This window comes from Gobio gobio, assembly GCF_949357685.1.
Source record: "Gobio gobio genome assembly, chromosome: 3".
Lineage (NCBI taxonomy): Eukaryota > Metazoa > Chordata > Actinopteri > Cypriniformes > Gobionidae > Gobio > Gobio gobio.
The window spans coordinates 13,437,752-13,458,382 of record NC_137099.1 but is presented as its reverse complement, the minus strand read 5'-3'; the positions used below and the strand labels follow the sequence as shown (position 1 = coordinate 13,458,382).

The 20,631-nt window shown below is 40.4% G+C and overlaps 2 protein-coding genes across 2 annotated transcripts; both read left to right on the top strand.

Annotated features, from left to right (window-relative positions):
* Nucleotides 1-488: 488 nt before the first annotated feature.
* On the top strand, nt 489-8,521 carry LOC307123447 (protein disulfide-isomerase; the record flags this gene model as incomplete). The annotated part of the gene is made up of 11 exons (XM_079811980.1): nt 489-654; nt 1,191-1,397; nt 1,545-1,678; nt 4,462-4,599; nt 4,735-4,842; nt 4,932-5,057; nt 5,253-5,450; nt 6,876-6,996; nt 7,942-8,123; nt 8,286-8,375; nt 8,459-8,521. The coding sequence occupies 11 exons, from the start codon at nt 489-491 to the stop codon at nt 8,519-8,521; spliced, it is 1,533 nt and encodes a 510-aa protein (XP_079668106.1).
* Nucleotides 8,522-18,810: 10,289 nt separating this feature from the next.
* Nucleotides 18,811-19,560, top strand: LOC307123446 (proline-rich protein 18; the record flags this gene model as incomplete). The annotated part of the gene is made up of 1 exon (XM_079811979.1): nt 18,811-19,560. The coding sequence occupies one exon, from the start codon at nt 18,811-18,813 to the stop codon at nt 19,558-19,560; it is 750 nt and encodes a 249-aa protein (XP_079668105.1).
* Nucleotides 19,561-20,631: the final 1,071 nt, after the last annotated feature.

The following is a 20,631-nucleotide window of genomic DNA, read 5'->3' as shown; positions in this document are numbered from 1 at the left end:
GTTGTGCAATGTTCATAAAGTGCCCTAATGAAATCATATGTCGAAATATAGCCACATAAAAACATAACCATACATTTAACTAGAACACTCTTATTTAATTCCTATAGCACGTGGATGCAGCATTAATATTCCACTGGTCATGTGATGTCTTCCCGCTCATTTAAAAATAAATAAAACTTGTTTAGAAATACTATCAATCTCCTTACTGAGGAAAAATTACTGCGATAGTATTATATTAGACCTATAACTACCATTGAGAATGAGTTAGCCTACTACAAACACAAACAGCTATTGTTCTCTCTAGATGTCACCGTCAAAATGTTATCTCTCTTTTCGTATTGGCTGTAAACTGTTCATTGCCAAAGTACACACTGATATCGCACATACATTCAAGATTACTATACGCACACGCCTTTTAATGTAGCTTCACACATTCTCACACACTCAAAGGTCGAAGGGGTCCGTTGCAGCTTCTGAAGGGAGGCAGAATGAAGGTGTGCATTACTCTGTGCCTGAGCTTGTGCGTGTATTTACGCGCAGCTTTGGCGGAAAGTGATTCCAATTCAATCCCCGAGGACAAAGACGTTCTAGTGCTGACAAAAGACAATTTCGAACGAGCTCTTAAACAACACAACCAGCTATTGGTGCACTTCTGTGAGTATATCTTCTTGCATGTGTTTTTATGGCTTCCCTGGCTGTCACTGTCATAAATCCAGCTCCATGAGGTGACAAATCAATGCGCCAACGGGAAGTAAAAACATTAAGAGTAGCTAGGCTACCTTTAATTTGATCCAGTTGATACTGCTCGAGTTATATCCCAGATGTTAACATGAATATCAAAGACTTTTAAAATGAACCCACTCCTGATGAATGATTCAGTTTGAATCTCAGAGCGGGTAATTGTAAAGTTTTTGGTTCGATCTCCACAAGAAATGAACCATGAGCTACCACCGCTGTGCCTTTGAGCCAGTCACTTATGTGGAGGAGAATGATGTTGTTTTGGATGAAAACATCTGCTGAATGACTATTTACTTACTAATAAAGACACACAAGTGTATAGAGACAGACTAGAAGCAAATTAGAGTCGGCACATCTGGGACCACCACACCAAAATGCCCCTATAAAACATTCTATGATGGATATTTGCAACAAGGAGTAACTGTTGCAGCTTTGTCTCCTACCTGCTGTAGATGCGCCTCTTTCTGGCCAGTCCCTTGGCTCTATCCTGGAGTTTAGAGATGCAGCCATTGCGCTAAAGGAAGCAAAGTCTGATGTAAGGTTGGGAGGAGTGGATGTGAAAAAGGAAAAAGATCTCGCTGCATCCCTTAATGTCACAATAATACCATCACTACGGCTGTATCTGTCTGGAGACAAGAACAACCCAGTGTACTGTCCTGGTAATGTTGGCTTATGTTGACAGACATGTTGGACAAAAACAAAACAAAATCTGTCATTATTTAATCACCTTTCAAAACTTGAATATGGGGATGCATCCCTGTTATAGGATCATTGTGTCAATGTTTGTTGTGTGACTCCACCCCCAGATCTCAAGAGCTCCGCCTCCATCCTGACATGGCTTAAAAGAACAAAGGGACCGAGCGCCGAAATCATCAGTAATCTCTCACAACTGGAAAAGTTCATAGGTGAAGATGAACTTGTGGTGCTTGGATTATTTAAGGTAATTTGGGAATTTATTTGAGTGAATCTGTCATTTTCCCCAGTAATTCTCGGTGAAAAATGCTTCACTGATTCATTTTAATCACCTCTCAGAAGTGTCCACAGAAGACCTATATGGCATTATAAGTATATGCGTTTTTGCTATAAAAATATATATTTTAGTTAAATACTAAATACTACTGTTTATTATGTTTTTTGTAAATGCTGTTTTCGTGAGTATGGGGTCATTTCTAAATTTGTGGGTGTTTTCAAACTGATGGGTGTTTATAAATCACGCAATGAAAATGATCCCCTTCACCTGACCCCACCCCTAAACCGTACCCACACTGTGACGTGGGCCAATCGGAGTGAAAAGTGAAAAATGCCCCTCTGTTTATGGTCTCGCCCACTGACCTGGTAACTCCTATTAATATCCTGCAGAGACCTATACTTGGTTTTCGAGCATGCATCTTTAAATGCAAATGAGCTGCTGCTCCCCACCCTGCTTTCCAGAAGAGGGTGGAGCCTTTACAGCAATACTAAAACACAAACTAAAACAGCTTAGTTTTGATTATACTCTCTATTGCTGTTCTTCATCATCATGAAAGGTTATTATCTGAATGCGTTTTAAAGCCATATCAGTCAAAACTTGACAAGACGGCGCATCCCGTTAGTATTAAACTAAGTTCTCTTTCACGTGTTATTGTGCTTAACCCTTGTACGCTAAGGGACTTTGGGTTCTCCACAGACCCCAGGCAACAAAATGTAATTTTGTAACAAAACAATTGTTTTTTTTTAGAACAAATGTAATTTTACTCTGTTTATTAATGTTTTTACTCAACATCTGTGCCATTTTTGGAGTATTTATAATAATTTTTTAATTTATATAAATACACTTAAAAACATATTTTCACACAAAATTTGTTTTTTTATGTAAACTTCACTTTATAAAAGACCCAAATTTCGTGGGGATAACATGGATAATTTGACATGGTTTAGCGTTAGATTTTTGCTGATCTTTTGGAAAATACAGTTAAAAAAAAACTTTTACCAGTAAATGGCTGCAGAGCTCCACTATTTGCTATGTGCTATTTGACTGACTGAAAGACATCTTTTCACAAGTATTTTTCAGTTGGATTCATATCTAAATGTTATGAAATCACGATTAATTAATTTTGTCAAAGTTTAGCATTTTTTTCTACTGAAAAAATATTTTTTTCAATGATGTTACATTATGATTAGAATCAAACCTGAACAAGAGAAAAGTTGGAGTCTTTAGAGTTTATCATTTATTTCAAACATTTGATTTTCTTATAATTCTATGAATTTAATCTACACTTCAGTTACTAACTGTAACAGAACAAAAATTAACAGAAATGAACAGTTATATTACATATTGAGTAAAAACATACATAACATGAACATCAAAATGCAATAGCAATAACAAATGTATTCCTGTGTGTGTGTGTGTGTGTGTGAGTGAGAGCATGATCATTTTGCATTGTGGATGTTTTATGCATTGGTGGAAGTGTGCCACTTAATTTCTGTATGTGTGTTCTGTGTTGTTTCTGTTTTTGAGCAAGAATTTTGTCCATTTTCTAAGCGGGGTCTCCTGAGTGACTTTTTTTTTGTCACACGAATATAAAAACAGATATCAATCCAATTATTTTTTTTATTTGTCGATCTAGAGAGTGTTGACAACCGTACAAAGTCTCATGCCATTTGGACAAAGGGGAAAAAAAATTTATTTGAGCAAATGTCCTTTGGGGTCAGGAAAGACCCCGAAGACTCTAGAAGGGTTTTAAAGAACTTTTTTTGTGTTCAAGATTTACAAAAATTATATAATGAGAATGTACAACATAAATCCATTTTCCAAACCGTGTTTTTGTCTTACCCTGAATCATTCAGTACACTTATAATACGTGTTTATATTGGGACTATTTCAGACCGGTCTGGTAGGAACCGCTGCGGAGGAACACAGTCCCTGCGTGACTCGTCATAGACATAAACAGAGAGAAGTAGCTCCGGCTGCAATGTTCTTCCACAAGACGCATACAGTTTTGTTTATTAACCACTAGAGTGCAAAAAGTTACGGACTGCAGCTTTAAATTAATTGTCAAATGCACACAAGGTTATGTCAAAAACAAAGAACATAAAAAGCGAGTACAGAAATTGCATTAAATGTGTATATTAGATTTGTGTATTAAAGTGAAAGCAGTGTAATATACAGTGCCTAATGTTATATGCTGTTAATATGAATCAAACAACAAAAGAAAAACAGAAAATCACTCCCTGCTCTTAATTGAATTAATGGCGACTGTACAGCTCACTCAGGGCGGGATCTATGCTGAATAGGCAGAGTCCGTCAGAAGGCGTGGGCGGGGCCTAAGCAAATGTGACGTTAGTTTGCATAGAAACGGAAAACAGCTTGTTCTGAGACTGCTTATGATTTATGGGGATTAAAAAAAAGGAGTGGGTGGATTTTTACCATTATAGTGTGGTTGTGTACACACTGCCGATACACACATTTATGTTCAAACCATGTAAAAGTGCATTTTGCATAATAGGTCCCTTTTAAAAAGAATCAGTCCAAATGAAGGATTCATCCATGAGTCAGCCATAACTTAAGATGTTTGAATGCATTAAAACATCTTTACGCATGTTTTACAATTATTTTAAAAGAATCAGTCCAAATGAAACTGAACAAATGTTTTGCGAGTTATAATTCATAGCTAAAGATGTTTTATTGTATTGCTGTATTAGCCACTGTTTTTAACGATGCTCATCTGTGTTTATACATTACAGGATCTTGAAGAAGGCATAGTGAAAGTGTTTTATGAAACAGCCAATGACGTCGCTGACCTGCCCTTTGGAGTAACAGGACATGATGAAATCTTCAGCAAGTATGAGATCAGCGGAGACACTGTTCTCCTCATCAGAAAGGTGAGAATCTGTCGGAGCTCCTTTGGACAGCGCAATTTCGAATCTGACTTGTAACATTTACCCCAAATCATTTCCTTTTTAGCCTTCTTTTTAGCACATAAATTGTGTCTCATCCATGTATATCGTTTTCTTTAGTCTGAACCTGACAAGCAATTTGAGGTGGAAAACAGCACAGTGAAAAAAGATCTTGTTCATTTTATCAGACTTTATGAGATGGAACTTGTGACCGAGTACAATGGCGTGGTAACTTTATCTATTTTAATAATAAACAGGCATTGTGACATTTAATAGATGTATAAAAAAATAAACAAACCTTTTTGGGTTTCTCCCAGACAGCATCTAAGATCCTGAGCTCAGTGGTGCTGAACCATGTGCTTCTGTTTATTAATAAAACTCAGGATGGATTTGAAGAGATATACCATGCTTTTAAAACCACTGCGGAAAAACTCAGAGGGAAGGTCAGTGTATACCAATTGTCTCGCATTTAGACCTCATCAATCCAGTATTCTACAAAATAAAATAAAACAAAATAAAAATACATCCATAGAAACACTGTAGATTATTATTATGATATTGCCTGAAGTCTTTCTTTTGTCTGTCTGGTTGCTTTTGTATTAGAGTAATGTTACACACTTTAAAAACTCTATCATCAGGTTATGTTTGTAATGATTGATGTGAGCGAGCTACGGAATGGCCGTATGATGGAGTACTTCCGTGTGAGGTCAGAAGAAGCGCCCCATGTCCGTATGGTCAATTTGTCAGACAACGTTCAATACCAGCTGCGATCTGATGAGTTTGACGCAAACACTCTTTTAGAGTTCTGTCTGAGTTACCTGGATGGGAAAGCTAAGGTGAGTATACATGGGTAAATGAAACAAGTGGATTTTTATCATTCTATACTTTCAATGCAACATGCACTGTAAAAAATGATATGATCAATAAGTTACGACAATGTCATAACATGTTTTTACATTGCGCTAACTCATAAAAATAAATTAAAGGAACACTCCACTTTAAAAAAAAAAATTGGCTCATTTTCCAACTCCCCTAGAGTTAAACAGTTGAGTTTTACCGTTTTCAAATCCATTCAGCCGATCTCCGGATCTGGCGATAGAAATTTTAGCATAGCTTAGCATAGATAATTGAATCTGATTAGACCGTTAGCATCTCGTTTAAAAATGACCAAAGAGTTTAAATATTTTTTCAATTTAAAACATGACCCTTCTGTAGTTACATCGTGTACTAAGACCGACGGAAAATGAAAAGTTGAGATTTTCTAGGCCGATATGGCTAGGAACTATAGTCTCATTCCTGTGTAATAATCAACAAACCATGGGTGCAGCAGCGCAATGATATTACGCAGCGCCTGAAAATAGTAGGTTGTCACGTTGGTTATGGTGACGGAAGTTAGCCTATTTTCAGGCGCTGCATAATATCATTGCGCCTGCTGCACCCATGGTATTGCACAAAGTTCCTTGATTATTATGCAGGAATAAGAGTATAGTTCCGAGCCATATCGACCTAGAAAATCGCAACTTTTCATTTTCCGTCGGTCTTAGTACACGATGTAACTACAGAAGTGTCACGTTTAAAAAAGGAAAAATATTAAAACTCTTAGCGAGATGCTAATGGTCTAATCAGATTCAATGATCTATGCTAAACTATGCTAAAAGTGCTACCGCCAGACCCAGAGATCGGCTGAATTGATTCAAAAACGGTAAAACTCAACTGTTTAACTCTAGGGGAGTTGGAAAATGAGCCTATTTTCAAAAAAAGTGGAGTAACTTTTTAAAAAGTTATACAAGATTCAACTAATTTTTTTTAAGTCAGTTTAATGTAATTTAAGTTGAAATGACTTACACATCCAAGTTGATTGTACTTAAAATATAAGGCAGCAACTTTTTTTAGTGTGGTAATTTAATATAATAATTATTATACAAATATACTTTGATTAATTATAATATTGTTTATATTAAATAAATATGGAATATACTATATTTTATAAATGTATTACATTTAATTAATATCTGCATATAATAGGGCTGTCAATGTTAACACATGCGATTCATTCAAACTGCTTAAAGTGTTAAACAAGAAAAATGTATATATGCTTAATTTCACGATAAGCATGCGATTAATCACACAGGTGTTAAAAATGTATCATCTTTTGACAGCCCTAGTATATAATTATGATAATGTTATTCAGTATTTATATAACTATAATATAAAATGTATAGAATTTAACAAAAAAAATCAGTCTAATTTGTGTGTTATAGCCTAAGCTGCAGAGTGAGCCAATTCCTGAAAACTGGGACACACAGCCTGTGAAAGAGCTCGTTGGGATGAACTTTGAAAAAGTGGCCTTCAACCCTGACAAAAATGTCATTGTCTTGTTCTGTAAGTACCTGATATGTTAGAATTGTGGAACTCTCCTATATCTATGCAGGGTCTAAAACTAAGTTTTTGCCACACCTGCCAATGGCCGGGGACTTGAGAAAAATGTACCGGACATAAATATTTTTAAATCATGATATATCAAATACATCATGGCATTATCCCTTGAGAACTTTCGATTTACTATACGTTTGTGTTATTTACATTAAATGCACTTACGCGCCGATTGCCAACAAAACACAGACATTTGATGCGGTTTCTTTCACCGCCTGCGTTTCGACTCATGACCAGGAACAAACAAACACACTTGCAGAACTCTGTTGCTGCTCCGGAAAAACAAATCCACTGTTTACATAACGCTGGGTTATTTGGGAAGCTGAACAAGGTTATCTTTCCCTCACAACCAGAAACACACTTCTTTAGAGACATTGTTGATTTTGCGGTCTAAAAACAGAATGACAGCGCTGTCGACGGCTTCCGAACAAAGCTTGTTGATGGGCGTGCTCTTGCTCTTGATGATGCGCACACGCTCATCTGGGAGAATTGTCCATACAAGGAACTCCTCCCTTTATGGCGTCATACAAGGCCATACTGTAAAAAAAAACTTTCCCATACATATCCGAATCCTGAAGAAGTGTATTTGGCACAGAAATACTCCAACTCGTTTTGGCCATGTTTAGCATGAGAATACAACATTGTTATAAATTCTCACAATTTCTACCCGATAAAATATTTTGACATAACTAGAAAGGTGTATGTCTACTATAAAATATTCAAATAATAAGACATATTTAGATTTTTTGTTGTTTTTGCTTATTTTATTGTATTTTAAATCATTTAAAATTAAAGTCATCTTGAGGCCCCAGGTTGAGAAGTACTGAATTAAGAGTATGATTGTATCTGACATTTCTAGATACAGCATATTGGTAAAATCACCTTTCTTAATAGATGCACCTTGGAGCAGCGAAAGCCGCGCTCTGTTTCCATTGTGGGAGGAGCTTGCTGAACACTTTAGTGAACATGAAGATGTTGTTGTCGCCAAGATTGACGTTACTGCCAATGATGTAGACATTCATCTAGGAGAAAAATACCCATCAATCAAATTATGTCCTGCTCTTTATGTAGAGAGGGTAAGCAGTCTGTTCTCACATGCTCTGCATAATATTTTAAATCTCATATTCATTGTTTTTCCTCTGTGCTAAAGAAATGGGTTGTGATTTTATTGTGTTCTATAGGAGTACTGTCCATTATTTATTAGTATTTTGTAATAATTGTACTAAAATATTTGCCAGGTAGTACCATATTCTGGCAAAAGGAAGCTGAAGCCTATAGTAACATTTATGAAAAAAGAGATCGAAAAAGCCAAGAAGGAAAAAGCAAAGGTAAGATATTTCCTTCTCACGTTAATAGAAATGGATTGTTTATTGTGTCCACTCACCATACTGTGCTTGTGTTTATGCTGCAGGAGATGGAACTGAGGAAGAAATATCTCAATGAACAGAAGGCTTCAGTGAAAGAAGAACTGTAATTGTTAGAACTGTAATTGCTTATTCATTTGTTTGAAATTTTAATTTAATTTTTTTCAGTTAATGTGCTCTGTACATGGCTGATTAATCGTCTTGAGTGTAACAAGTATTGCTGTATACCAATGTGGCGAAATATGATTATGACAATTTACACATAACCTTCATTTCCACTAGAGGGAGCCTATTTCAAAGCACTGCCTATTTCCTAAACTGAGCACTGCAACCTCTTGCCAGCATTAAAAACAACTTGAAGGTCTCTGAGACCTATATGTTTTCACACAGAAAATCCAGGTATAACGTAAGCAGATAAGGATTCCAGTCAAGGATCATGAGTGGTCAATACAACGTTCCAGGCACACTAAAATACACAAACTAAACTGTAAGAGACCATTTTTTTGTGTGGGATAATACTGGAAATGATGATGAATATGCTTAATAAAATGGCACTCGAATGAAAACTGTGACATTGATGTTAAGGCACAGACTCAAGACTGATGGAACCACAAGAACATGCACAATCTAAAACATTTCAGTTACTTTCTTGACCTATGTTGTCAAAGGGTGCAGACATGAAACAATAAGTCCATTTCACTTTTAAAACACCTTCGGCTATCTGCAATTAGCAAAATATATATTATATAAGCAAATATTTGCAATTCATTCACATTACTCCATAGTCCAGGGGGTTTCAAACTGGGGTCCCCCAGAAGGTCCTAAGGGGTCCCCAGAAAAGACAAAGCAAAAATGTATAAAGTCAACCAAACATTCTAACTGTTTCATTTCTAAATGTTTCTCTCCTTTCTTGCCGTATACATACTTTACAGAATTGTATATGTTGACTTTGTATCTTTCTGGTGAGTTTTTCTCACTACAGTCCCCTTTATCTTGCTCAATGGGGTTCTTAACGCAGGACGTAAGCTGCTAACATATGTTTATTGTGAAAGTTGCTTATTAAAATAATTTTTTATTAAAAATGTTCTTCTTCAGGTTTATACATCCAACATTAAGTATAGCCAATTTAAGTTTGGAAACATTTTGTTGTAGTTATGTCACACTTGCTATTTATCTAATAGTTAAAAAAACATTTCATACATAAAAATATATAGATAGATTTTAGGAAGGGGGTCCCTCATAAAAGATTCATCATATTTGGGGGTCCTTGGTATCATAAAGTTTGAAAACCCCTGCCATAGTCAACAATGTAGAAAGAACCTTTTAGCAGGGCTCGACATAAAGCAAATGTCACAATTTTTTGTGTGTTTGTGTTGTAAATATAATTTATTCTGAAGCAATATTCTCACCAGTGTTCAATCAGCTTTTACATATTTAAATCTGCATATTTGTGATATTTTTACCTTTTATGAAGGGCATTTTTTTCCATAATCTTATTAAATATACGCTATGCTTCAGCTTTCATTTAATTTTTTTTTTATTTGATCTAGAAATTAAATTAGAATAAGACACTATAGGGCTGTTATCAATCAAATTAAATAATTTACAACAAAAAAAAGTACAACTGTTTTAAATAATGTTATGAGTTTAAAAAGAATTTGGAAAAAAAATCCAAGTAGGCCGATACGCGTTGGTGTTTTAAAGGTCCCGTTTTTCGTGTTTTTTTGAAGCTTTGATTGTGTTTACAGTGTGCAATATAACGTGTTCATGTTTCGCGTGTAAAAAAACACAGTATTTTTCACACAATTTACTTATCTGTATACTGCTGTTTTCACTGTCCTCAAAACGCTAGTTACGTATGTAACTGTGGTTCTGTGAATTCCGGATGACCGCCGGAGGCGGTGCTAAGCACTAGTGGATAATCGCTGCGCCAGCTCGATAGGTCGTGAAAATTATAACAACAAAGTCACGTCATGACGCAGACCGAGACGCGAGGATATAATCCCCAGCAGCTCGGTGCCCAGCCTCGGAATGCTTTCTCGCGCATTCCGAATGACAAGGAACTCTGGCGGTCATCCAGAATTCACAGAACCACAGTTACATACGTAACTAGTGTTCTGTTTCATTCCTCCTGACCGCCAGAGGCGGTGCTAAGCACTAGTGGATGACACATATCAACACAGTCATGAGGAATGCCACCCACCTGCAACATCAGGGTTGCTCCAGAAGGACTGCAGAGCTCACATCATGGGAAGCAGCAACATTAACCTTGTAGAACCTTGCAAAGGTACATGGAGAAGACCAGGTAGCAGCCTCGCATACATCTGCCAAGGAAACTCCCCGAAAAGCAGCCCAAGACGACGAGACTGCCCTAGTGGAGTGACAAGTAACTCCTGCTGGTAAGGGCTGATGAGATTTGCTATACGCCGACTTTATCGTTTCAACAATCCAGCGTGATAGTCTCTGTTTGGACAAAGGCGCACCCTTGCGTACTTCACCGTAACAAACAAACAACTGATCCGTCTGTCTGAAAGAAGCGGTAGAATTAACATAGCACTTTAAAGCTCGTACAGGACACAGAAGATGAGACCTTCCCCCATCTGTTCATGAGTGAGTGGAAGGCGGTTGAAAAGCAGCCAGATGAATAGACTGATTCACAAATTGTGGTAACAAAACTTTAGGGAGAAAAGCTGGATTGGGTCGAAGAATGGCCCCGGAATCCTCTGGCAACCAGCGTAAGCACAGTTCACTCACTGATAGAGCATGAAGCTCACCAACACGTTTAGTGGAAGCAACGGCCAACAAAAATGAAATTTTTAATGACAACCACTTAATATCCGCAACAGCCAGTGGTTCAAATGGTGGTGAACAAAGGGACTCTAGAACAAGCGGTAAGTCCCAGACCGGAAAGGGAGTAGAACGAACAGGTTTTAAACGCCTCGCTCCCTTCAAAAAACTGCAAACAAGGTTATGAGACCCCAATGAAGCACCATCAACTGGGTCGTGATAAACAGATATGGCAGCAACATAAACTTTTAAAGTGGAGGCCGCCTTGTTGTCATCTAACAGATGCTGCAAGAAACTCAAAATTTTTGGCACAGTACAGTGAACTGGGTCAATTCCTTGATCCCCACACCAAGAAGAAAAGATCCTCCAACGAGCAGCATAAATCTGTCGTGTTGAAGGAGCCCTAGCGTTGCTGATGGTGTTCACTACTGCTGGTTCACAAGCCATTAACTGTGAACTAGGCCTAACGGCCAGACCCAGAGCTGAAGGCGAAACGGGTCTGGGTGCCAAACACGGCCGTGCATCTGAGAAAGGAGGTCCCTTCTGATGGGAAGCTGCCACGGCTCGCCCTGTAGTAGACTCAGAAGGAGGGGAAACCATGGCCTGGCTGGCCATCGAGGTGCCACCAACAGCACCCTGTGCTTGCATAGGTATATTCGGTGCAGTGTTTCCCACAGAAGTGGAAAAGGGGGAAACGCATACAAAAGGCAGCTCGGCCACTCGTGGGCTAATGCATCCTGACCCAATGGGCTGGACTTCTCGGCTCTCGCGAACCACCAGCGGCAATGAGTGGTCAGTTCTGATGCAAACAGGTCGACCTCCGCCTTGCCAAACCGCTGCCAAATCAACTGCACCACGTCCGGGTGAAGTCTCCATTCCCCCGGGAGCAGTAGATCCCTGGACAGAGCATCCGCCACTTGACTGTCTGATCCTGGGAGATGAACTGCCCTTAACGAAGCTAGCCGGCCCTGAGACCATGTAAGGATCTTGCGAATTAGCTGTAGAGACGCAAGTGACCTGGTGCCGCCCTGATGGTTCAAGTGAAAAACCGTTGACGTGTTGTCGGAACGGACAACCACGTGACGACCCACCAGATTTGGTAAGAAAAGTGTAGTAGAGCTAAGTACACTGCCTTCAGTTCCAAGATGTTGATATGTTCTAAGGCTTCCCTTGGTGACCAGTGACCCCTGATTCCCCTCTGACTCCAAGTTGCCCCCCATCCTGTTAGAGAAGCATCGGTCGTGATCACTTCTCGATGGGAGGGCACCACCCCTAGAGGCACTCCGGCTCTCAGAAACGTCACTCGTTTCCAGGGTCTCAGTGCACGGGTACAAGCAGGAGAAACGGAAATCATGCGATGACGGTGTCTTGCTGAGTCCAACCCCAAGCTGTTGCTCCACCTCTGAAGGGGCCTGAGGTGAAGCAAGCCCAAGGGAATCACGGATGTGGCGGCAGCTAACATCCCCATTAGTTGCAGAAGGACACCATAAGAAACTTTTGTTCCCAGACGGAAACGAGTCAGTAGCTGACAAATCTTGTCCGTCCGAGCTTGGGACAATGTGGCAGACATTGTGATGGAGTTGAGTGTTATACCTATGAAGGTTAGGGTTTGCTCTGGGACCAGATGACTCTTTGTGTCGTTCACAGTTAGACCCAGCCTCTGAATATGCTCCAGCACAACCTTGGTGTTGCGAATAGCATGTTGTTTTGTTGGGGCACAAAGCAGCCAATCGTTTAAATAGGGCAGAATCCTCATGCCCTTGGACCAAAGGGGAGACAGGGCTGCACTCATGCATCTTGTGAAAACGCGAGGAGCAAGAGATAGACCGAATGGTAGGACTCTGAATTGATAGGCTTGATCCTGAAAACTGAATCTTAGGAACTTCCTGTGGTGGGGAGCAATGGGAACATGGAAGTAAGCATCCCTCAAATCCACGCTCACAAACCAGTCTCCTTTCGTCACAGATCGAAGAACATCGACCGTGCGTAACATTCGGAAAGGAAGAGACTTTAAAAACACATTTAGGCGTCTCAGATCCAGAACTGGCCGAAAACTGTCGTCCTTTTTTGGAACAAGGAAGTACATGGAGTAAAACCCGTCCCTCTGACTGAGGGGAGGAACTTTTTCTATGGCTCCTTTCAGCAACAGTGAATGAATTTCTAAGGAAAGGGCCTTTGAACTGTTTGTATCTTTGACAACTGTCCGAAGGATTCCTGAAAACTTGGGAGGCCGGCGTCGGAACTGCAGAGTGTATCCCCTGTTCAAGGTTGCCAGAACCCAGGGGTCGGACACTGAATTTTCCCAGTAATCTAGGTGTTGCACTGTAAAACGACCGATTGCCGGCCCCATAGCTTCAGTATTTTTGGCCTCTGGTTTTAGGACCTGTGGGGGGGCGCTGACGTGGCCCCCCCTGACGGTGATGGTGAAAAGGGCGGGGTCCCTGAGCCGGTTCAGTCTCTCTATGACGCTGTGGTGCTTGAAACTGATGAACATTGTGTTGACGCACTCGTTGCTCTGAGCCGTGGTAGCATGGGTGAGCCGGAGCCAATGGCATCCTAAACGGTGGTGCCCGTGGTACTTGAGTTAGTTGTCGTGTTGCTTCTGACAACTTCATTCTCTTCTCCAATACCTCAGAAACATTGGGGCCGAAAAGGTGTCCCGGTACAATTGGCAGTTCTCTCAGCGTCTTTTTACAATCTTCAGATAACCTTGCCTGGGCAAGCCATACCTGGCGCCTGGCTGTTAGAAGGGTCGATGAAAGTGTACCAAGTTCCCGCGTCACATGACCCATAGTCAGCAGAGCCGTCTGTAAGAACCGAGGAATGGAAGCATCCACGCTCGCGGACTCCAACGTATTATTACAGGCAAGAAGCAGCTGGCAGATAGTATTCTCAGCCCTCGTTATATATGCTACAGACTCCTATGCCTTCTTTAGGAAAGAGTCAGTACGTCCACACTGCACGCTTGGGCAGCGTACATTGCCTCTTAAAGCCTCATCCGGTGATACCACCAGTGCTGCTACTGGCTGTTCAATTTCAGGTGCCCGTCCTACACCAATGGAGTCAGCTTCGGCCATTGAGGCCAGTGTGCGGGCTGTCTTTGATCTTCTTCTAGGTACGTTAGGACTTGTAAGTGCACTGGAGAATTCTGTCACAAAGTCCTTGCATGGTGGCATTGCAAACACATTACTACCAGCAGCTTGTCTGAAAAACACATTGGCTTGAACGGGCTGCACAGGTGATTCGTCAAGACCCAAACGAGCCACAGCCATCTGCAGAATAGATAAAATATCATCTGGAGAAGATGGGCCTGCGCCCGATGAATGTACAGACCCACCACTCGAACCACCTGTAGCTGACAGGTTGGAAAAAACATCATGTGGGAGGGTGGGTTGCGTGGCAGGTTCCGCCAACTCTGCATCGAGAAAATGTGAATTAGACGCGCTCATGGAGAGAGCGTCCAAATCCATATCCATATCGTTTGAGGGTTGGAAATCACTCTCATCCACTGGTGTGTTCCCAGTATGGGTGGTTAGCGTTGGGGGTTGAAGAGACTGAAGAAGACGTTTCATCTCCATCATTTCTGAAGAGAGAGTAGCCACAGTCTTCGATAACATATGTTCTGAAGTTTCCGTCTGTCGTGAAGATTTCTTCTTACTCGGTGGAGCGCGTCGCAGCTGTTGCGCAAGACTAACAGGTGAGTTAGTGTCTAATTCAGCCAAGCGAAGCTGTCTTTCTGACAGTGGTAGCATACTACAATGCAAACACGGATCAGTTAGAGCCTCCTTCAAATGTTGAATCCCTAAGCAAGATGGGCATACATCATGTCCGTCGTCGGGAAGCATCGAATTCGGACACAATCTGCAGCTTGAAACGGGGATGAGAGGGCTATGATCCATGACTCCGTCAATAACGCGTCCTCGGTAGCACCGTAGGCACTCAGAACTGTAATAACACCCACTCCGGAGGTCAGACGTCCCTCAAATCTTCGGATAGAACCGGAAGATTATAACGTCCAAGATAGTAAAATATAAAATAATAATATATAGGTTTGCGGTGAAAACGCTACCAAAGCGTGGTCGAAACCAGCCACCGGTAGTACCGTGAAGCACAGGGTATCGCCGACACAACAATAAAATATAATAGTATGCACTCACGTAGAAATGGAATCCGAGATATCCGTCCCGAAGATAGCGTTGAGCGTGCTGTCACAGTTTAGGAGGGCGAATCCTCGCAACTCAAGTAAACTGTACAGGACAGCGCGAAATAATGACCTATCATAAGCGAGAAAGCGAAAGAGGCTGGGCACCGAGCTGCTGGGGATTATATCCTCGCGTCTCGGGCTGCGTCATGACGTGACTTTGTTGTTATAATTTTCTCGACCTATCGAGCTGGCGCAGCGATTATCCACTAGTGCTTAGCACCGCCTCTGGCGGTCAGGAGGAATGAAACAGAACGGCTTGAAAGATTTCCCTGTTCTATGAAGTCCCTCCTTCAGAAATACGTAACGAGTTCTGATTGTGCCAGCGGTTACCGTGTTGTGATTCGACAGCAGCTTAGCGCACGTTACCGGAAAGGTCACGCCTCTCACCATAACGGGGATGCATGCGCTCAATGATCTCTAAGTACAGCGTCCCTAGGAAAGCCAAACAAAGGTGACTTGACTCCGGGATGAAAATAATAGCGTCTCGACGACATGGCGACAAACAAACTATACAAACGCAACCGAACGCAACACTTCCTCTTATCCACGCGGGAGCAACAAGACCACGCCCCCTTTTTTGCGTACTCTTGTGGGCGGAGGTTAGTCGACAAACTGCTCTACTGACGTAATTAAAGCAGGATGTACAGGGATGTAGTCCCAACCGGTGTTCTGTCGATTTGTCCTACCTTGTCAGATTTTGCTACCTCCCATTAAAACAGTAGGTAGCACAATTCGACAGCAAAAAATGCTGCCTATCAGATTGTGCTACCAGCATCATATTCATCTGATTTGAGGCTTTATTAATATCCATACCTACCCCTACCCTGAACCTGCCCTTAAAACTATGTAAATATTTTAAATAAATAAATATTAAATATGGATGTAAAATGCTACCTATCAGATTGTGCTACAAGAATCATATTAATGTGATTTGCTTTATTAATATCCATTAATATCCACACCTACCCCTATCCCTACCCTAAACCTACCCTTAAAATGTAAATATAAAAAAAACAAAACAAAAAATATTGATGTGGGCATGCGCAGTAAGCCTTGGTAGGACAATCTGACGGGTAGGATGAAATGTCAGGACACCGGCCGTTCGCTGTAGGCTTTGAAAGGGAACTTCTGTTAAATAAAATATCTCGCTTGGCATTGAACTTTGAGCTTTATAATTGTACAGGTATTATTTATGCTCTAACAGCAACATTACACACTAACTAAAGTTTGAAAAATTGGATCACGAAGAACAGGACCTTTAATGTTTTAGCCCAACTAATAAAGGCTTTTTACTTTTGCATCCTATTGAGTGCCTTGACTTGGATTTTTTTTCCAAATTCTTTTTCAACATTTAACCCTTCCAAGAGCACCAGAGGATACAAGGGATTCCAGCAGCGCTCCAGTTCTCTTTTGTCTAATGTTATGAGTTTGTTTTAAATATGTTTGAATATACAAATAAGAAATGTTGGAAAGATGAAACTAAACCACCAGTAGGTGGCAGCATGTGACCGTCTTAATGAGTGAGTCATTGAGTCATTCATTCAAAACGCTGAATCATTCAGTAACACTGTTGCTGTGATCTTTGTTTAGAACTATTTTCGCTGCTGAAATCGAACAAAAACAATATCAACATCAATATTGCATCTAAAATGTAAGTGACTTAATGTTAATTAATTGTTTATGGAACTGTCATACGAAATCCGTGTCATTTTCAGTCGTGATGGTATTCAGGAAACAACACTCTTGGTTCTGTGATGTTGCTTAACTGTAGGCTATCATATCTTATAAATATAAAAACTCCACAATTTGTAATTTTAACAGTGTATGTTAACTGAGTCTCTCTGTGTGAGCGGCGCTTATTTGTTGTGATTTCTCCTCGAGAGGTGCGAGCCTCAACAGCGCAAGCTTGTTACCATCAGTTCATTATACATTATATATTATTATCAACTATCGATCGCCACTTACACTAAATTAATGCAGAATTATTCTTGCATTTTGGTGATTCCGTACTAATTTTTTTTTATTTTTTGACGTTTTAATCAGGATACTTGTCCGGTCGGAAATTCTCGTTCACTTGCCCCTTCAAAAAATCCACTTGTCCCAGACAAGCGTTAATGTCGAGCCCTGCTTTTAGCACCTAGTGCTATAAATACAGTATCTACCAACAGTTCTAAACTCAGCAATGAATATTTACAGCAAAATCGGTTCAGAATTCCTAAAATATAACAAGAATAGTGACCAAAATATAATCACGCCCTGATTTCACGAGTTAGACGCGCTCCTGGGTCAACATATTTTGTTGATCCTAGAACAACATTCCTGTTCGAAAATTTTATCCCGACCATATCCCTACCCCTAAATCTAACTCTACCCATAACTTATCCCTAAAACCAGAGGGAAAAGATTGAAGTGAATAACACACTGAAGTAGAAGTACCTAACCTTAAACTTGACATACACTGTAAACTTGTCCCTCAAATCTTATTTGGTTGATTGGAATGTGTTCCAGCATCAACAAATATATTGAACCAGGAACAGTTTGCTCTTGGTAAAATTAGGTTCTGCGATATACCACCCAGGCCAATGAATTGACTGCCTACTAATGACTCTGCACCCTGACAGTGGTTTGTGTGTTATGACATGTTTTGGCCTCACCTCAGGAATGGCCATCTGCTTACAATTATACTCTGGTTGTAATGTCCGCGATGACGAATCTTTACCTGGTGCCAAGTAGTAAATCGAAAGTTACAGACTAGGTGCGAGAGAGATTACGTTGTCTCTTAAAGAGATTAGGTTCAGTAAACCCTAAGATCCTTTAATTGGGAAACGCTTAGACACGTGTGGATCAGATACACATACTAACGCTTGATGAGCACTTGGAACTACAGTAGTATAAACCAGTCAAGTCTTTTCAATCTTAAATTACAACATACAAACAACACTACATAACCTTTATTACAGTATTATGTATTTAGAACTACAATTTTTATGAAAGCTGCCAAGTTAGGTTTAACCAATGTGACTGACTGTTAAGTGAAAAGGATGCTTTGTGAAAAATCTATTTTCATATGCATTACCACCTCTACAATCCCAGTTTAGCTAGAGTGCAACTACCGCATTCAATGTTTACATCTCGTTACGTTATGCAACCCTAAGCCACACGTGTTAGGCTTACCTACGCAAAGGATTCACTCATTGCCTTAGCCAAACCCCTTTCCCAACACCCTATAAAGAGCCAAGCCATTCCTGCATGCTATTTCCACAGTGGCTGCGTCTGAAGAAAAAGTGGATGTTGGGGGCTTTGGAAACAACTGGTAGTCCTGATCATGAGAAAGATCACATCCCGTTTCTGTCGCATTACACCACAAAGACCGAATTCTTGTCCTACGTGCTGCTCTACCTGGTGAAGATGCCTTTCCCGCCTGTGACCAGACCTAGGAGTCTTCCCCACTCGGGCAAAGAGAAACTTTCAGGCCCGTCGCCGGTCATTCCGATCAAGACTGTGGAGGAGAAAAGTCCTGTGAAGGAGCGGCTCAAGAAGTTGAGCAAGAAGGCCTCGCCGCACAAAAGCAAGTTGCCCATCAGTCAAGCCACTTCCGGCATGAGGATGGAGGGTAAAAGCGCCAGGATTAGGACTTCAAGACCCGCTGATCCTTCAAGTTCCTCCAGCCCAACTTCTTCTAAAAGTACTTCTGACATTAGTACCTCTGCAACCAATTTGGCATCAACCTCCTCTAGCAAGATGCTTCCTGCTAGCGTTTCAGCAACAAGCATCCCAACAGACTCTTGTAGTCCGCAGGCCTCCTCTGGATCAAGCCATGGATTAAATTGCAAATCTAACTTCTCTCTCAAACTGACCCCTGAGGCCACCTTACTCCTGCAGAAACGTAGCCGCGAGAAGCAGCTCCGTGGCACCACAACGGCACCGCACCAGAAAGGCCGTCCACCTGCCAAGTCTCGATCCAACATCCCACTGGTGAAGATCTCTCTTCTGAATGACCATCACCGATACGATGACGTGGAATATGAGGAAGACCAAGAACAGAGTGTGGATCAGAACGTCCTACTGAAATGTTCTGAATGGTTGCGAGGAGTGGAGACCGCTGCAGGAGCTACTGTCCTGGGAAGAACGGACAAAATCAGCCAGAAGAGCATTTAACAGATGAGATACTACAGTAATACTGTTGACTGTAACAGCAAACATTGTAGTTTTGAGTTGTGGTTGACCAATATGGGTCCTGCAATGGCTGATGTTGATCCCAACGACTAAAGAGCTGGTTGCCTTCGGTACATGCAGAACATTTTATTGCTTAGTTTAATGGCAGAAAATTAGATGTACATATAATTGGAAAATTTATTTTACAGAGTATCTCTAAAATGGAATATTTAATTTTTACATTCACATTGACATTGAGACTTCAGACCTGACGTCTGGGAAATGCACAGCTTATTTTGATTTATCGGTCTAGCACTATTGCTGTAGTACTGCAAGACTTTTTTGAGACTTAACGTGGATTTTTCTTCTTCAAAATGCAGTCATAAAAAGACTAAGCACTGATCTGACTCAGAATAAAAGATGATCTGCATCATGCCACCACTCATTGCTGTCTGTAAGAACACATCAAGCTCTAACCTCTTCATTCTAAGTACACACACGACTCAAGATATATTTGCTGTACTTTACTATAAGCAGCTTAAAGGACACGGTTTAGTCAGGTTTAGCAACAAACATTGCACACTCGTAGCGCTTCCTTGATCTCATTAACAGACATGTGCTTTCACTTTTTACCCAATAGCAAACACGGTAGAAGTAACCAATGGTTGTGCTTCTGCTACTACATCAATCCCATGTAGAAATGACAGGAAGGGGAGCGCTAAGAAGTACGCCAACATTCTCCCTGTTGTGTGTTGCTTTAGATAACGTTTACTAAAAATACAGTAAAAACTGAATATTGTGAAATATTATTCACATTTAAAATATCTGTTATATAATGTAATATATTGTAAAATGTAATTTATTCCTGTGATGGCAGATGTGAATTTTCAGCATCATCACTCCTGTCTTCAGTGTCACATGATCCTTCAGAAATCATTCTAATATGATGATTTGCTGCTTAAGATACATTTTGAATTATCAATGATATGCAATTTAATATTTTTGTGAAACCAATGATTAAATTTTTTTCAGGATTCTTTGATGAACAGAAAGAACTGCATTTATTTGACATGT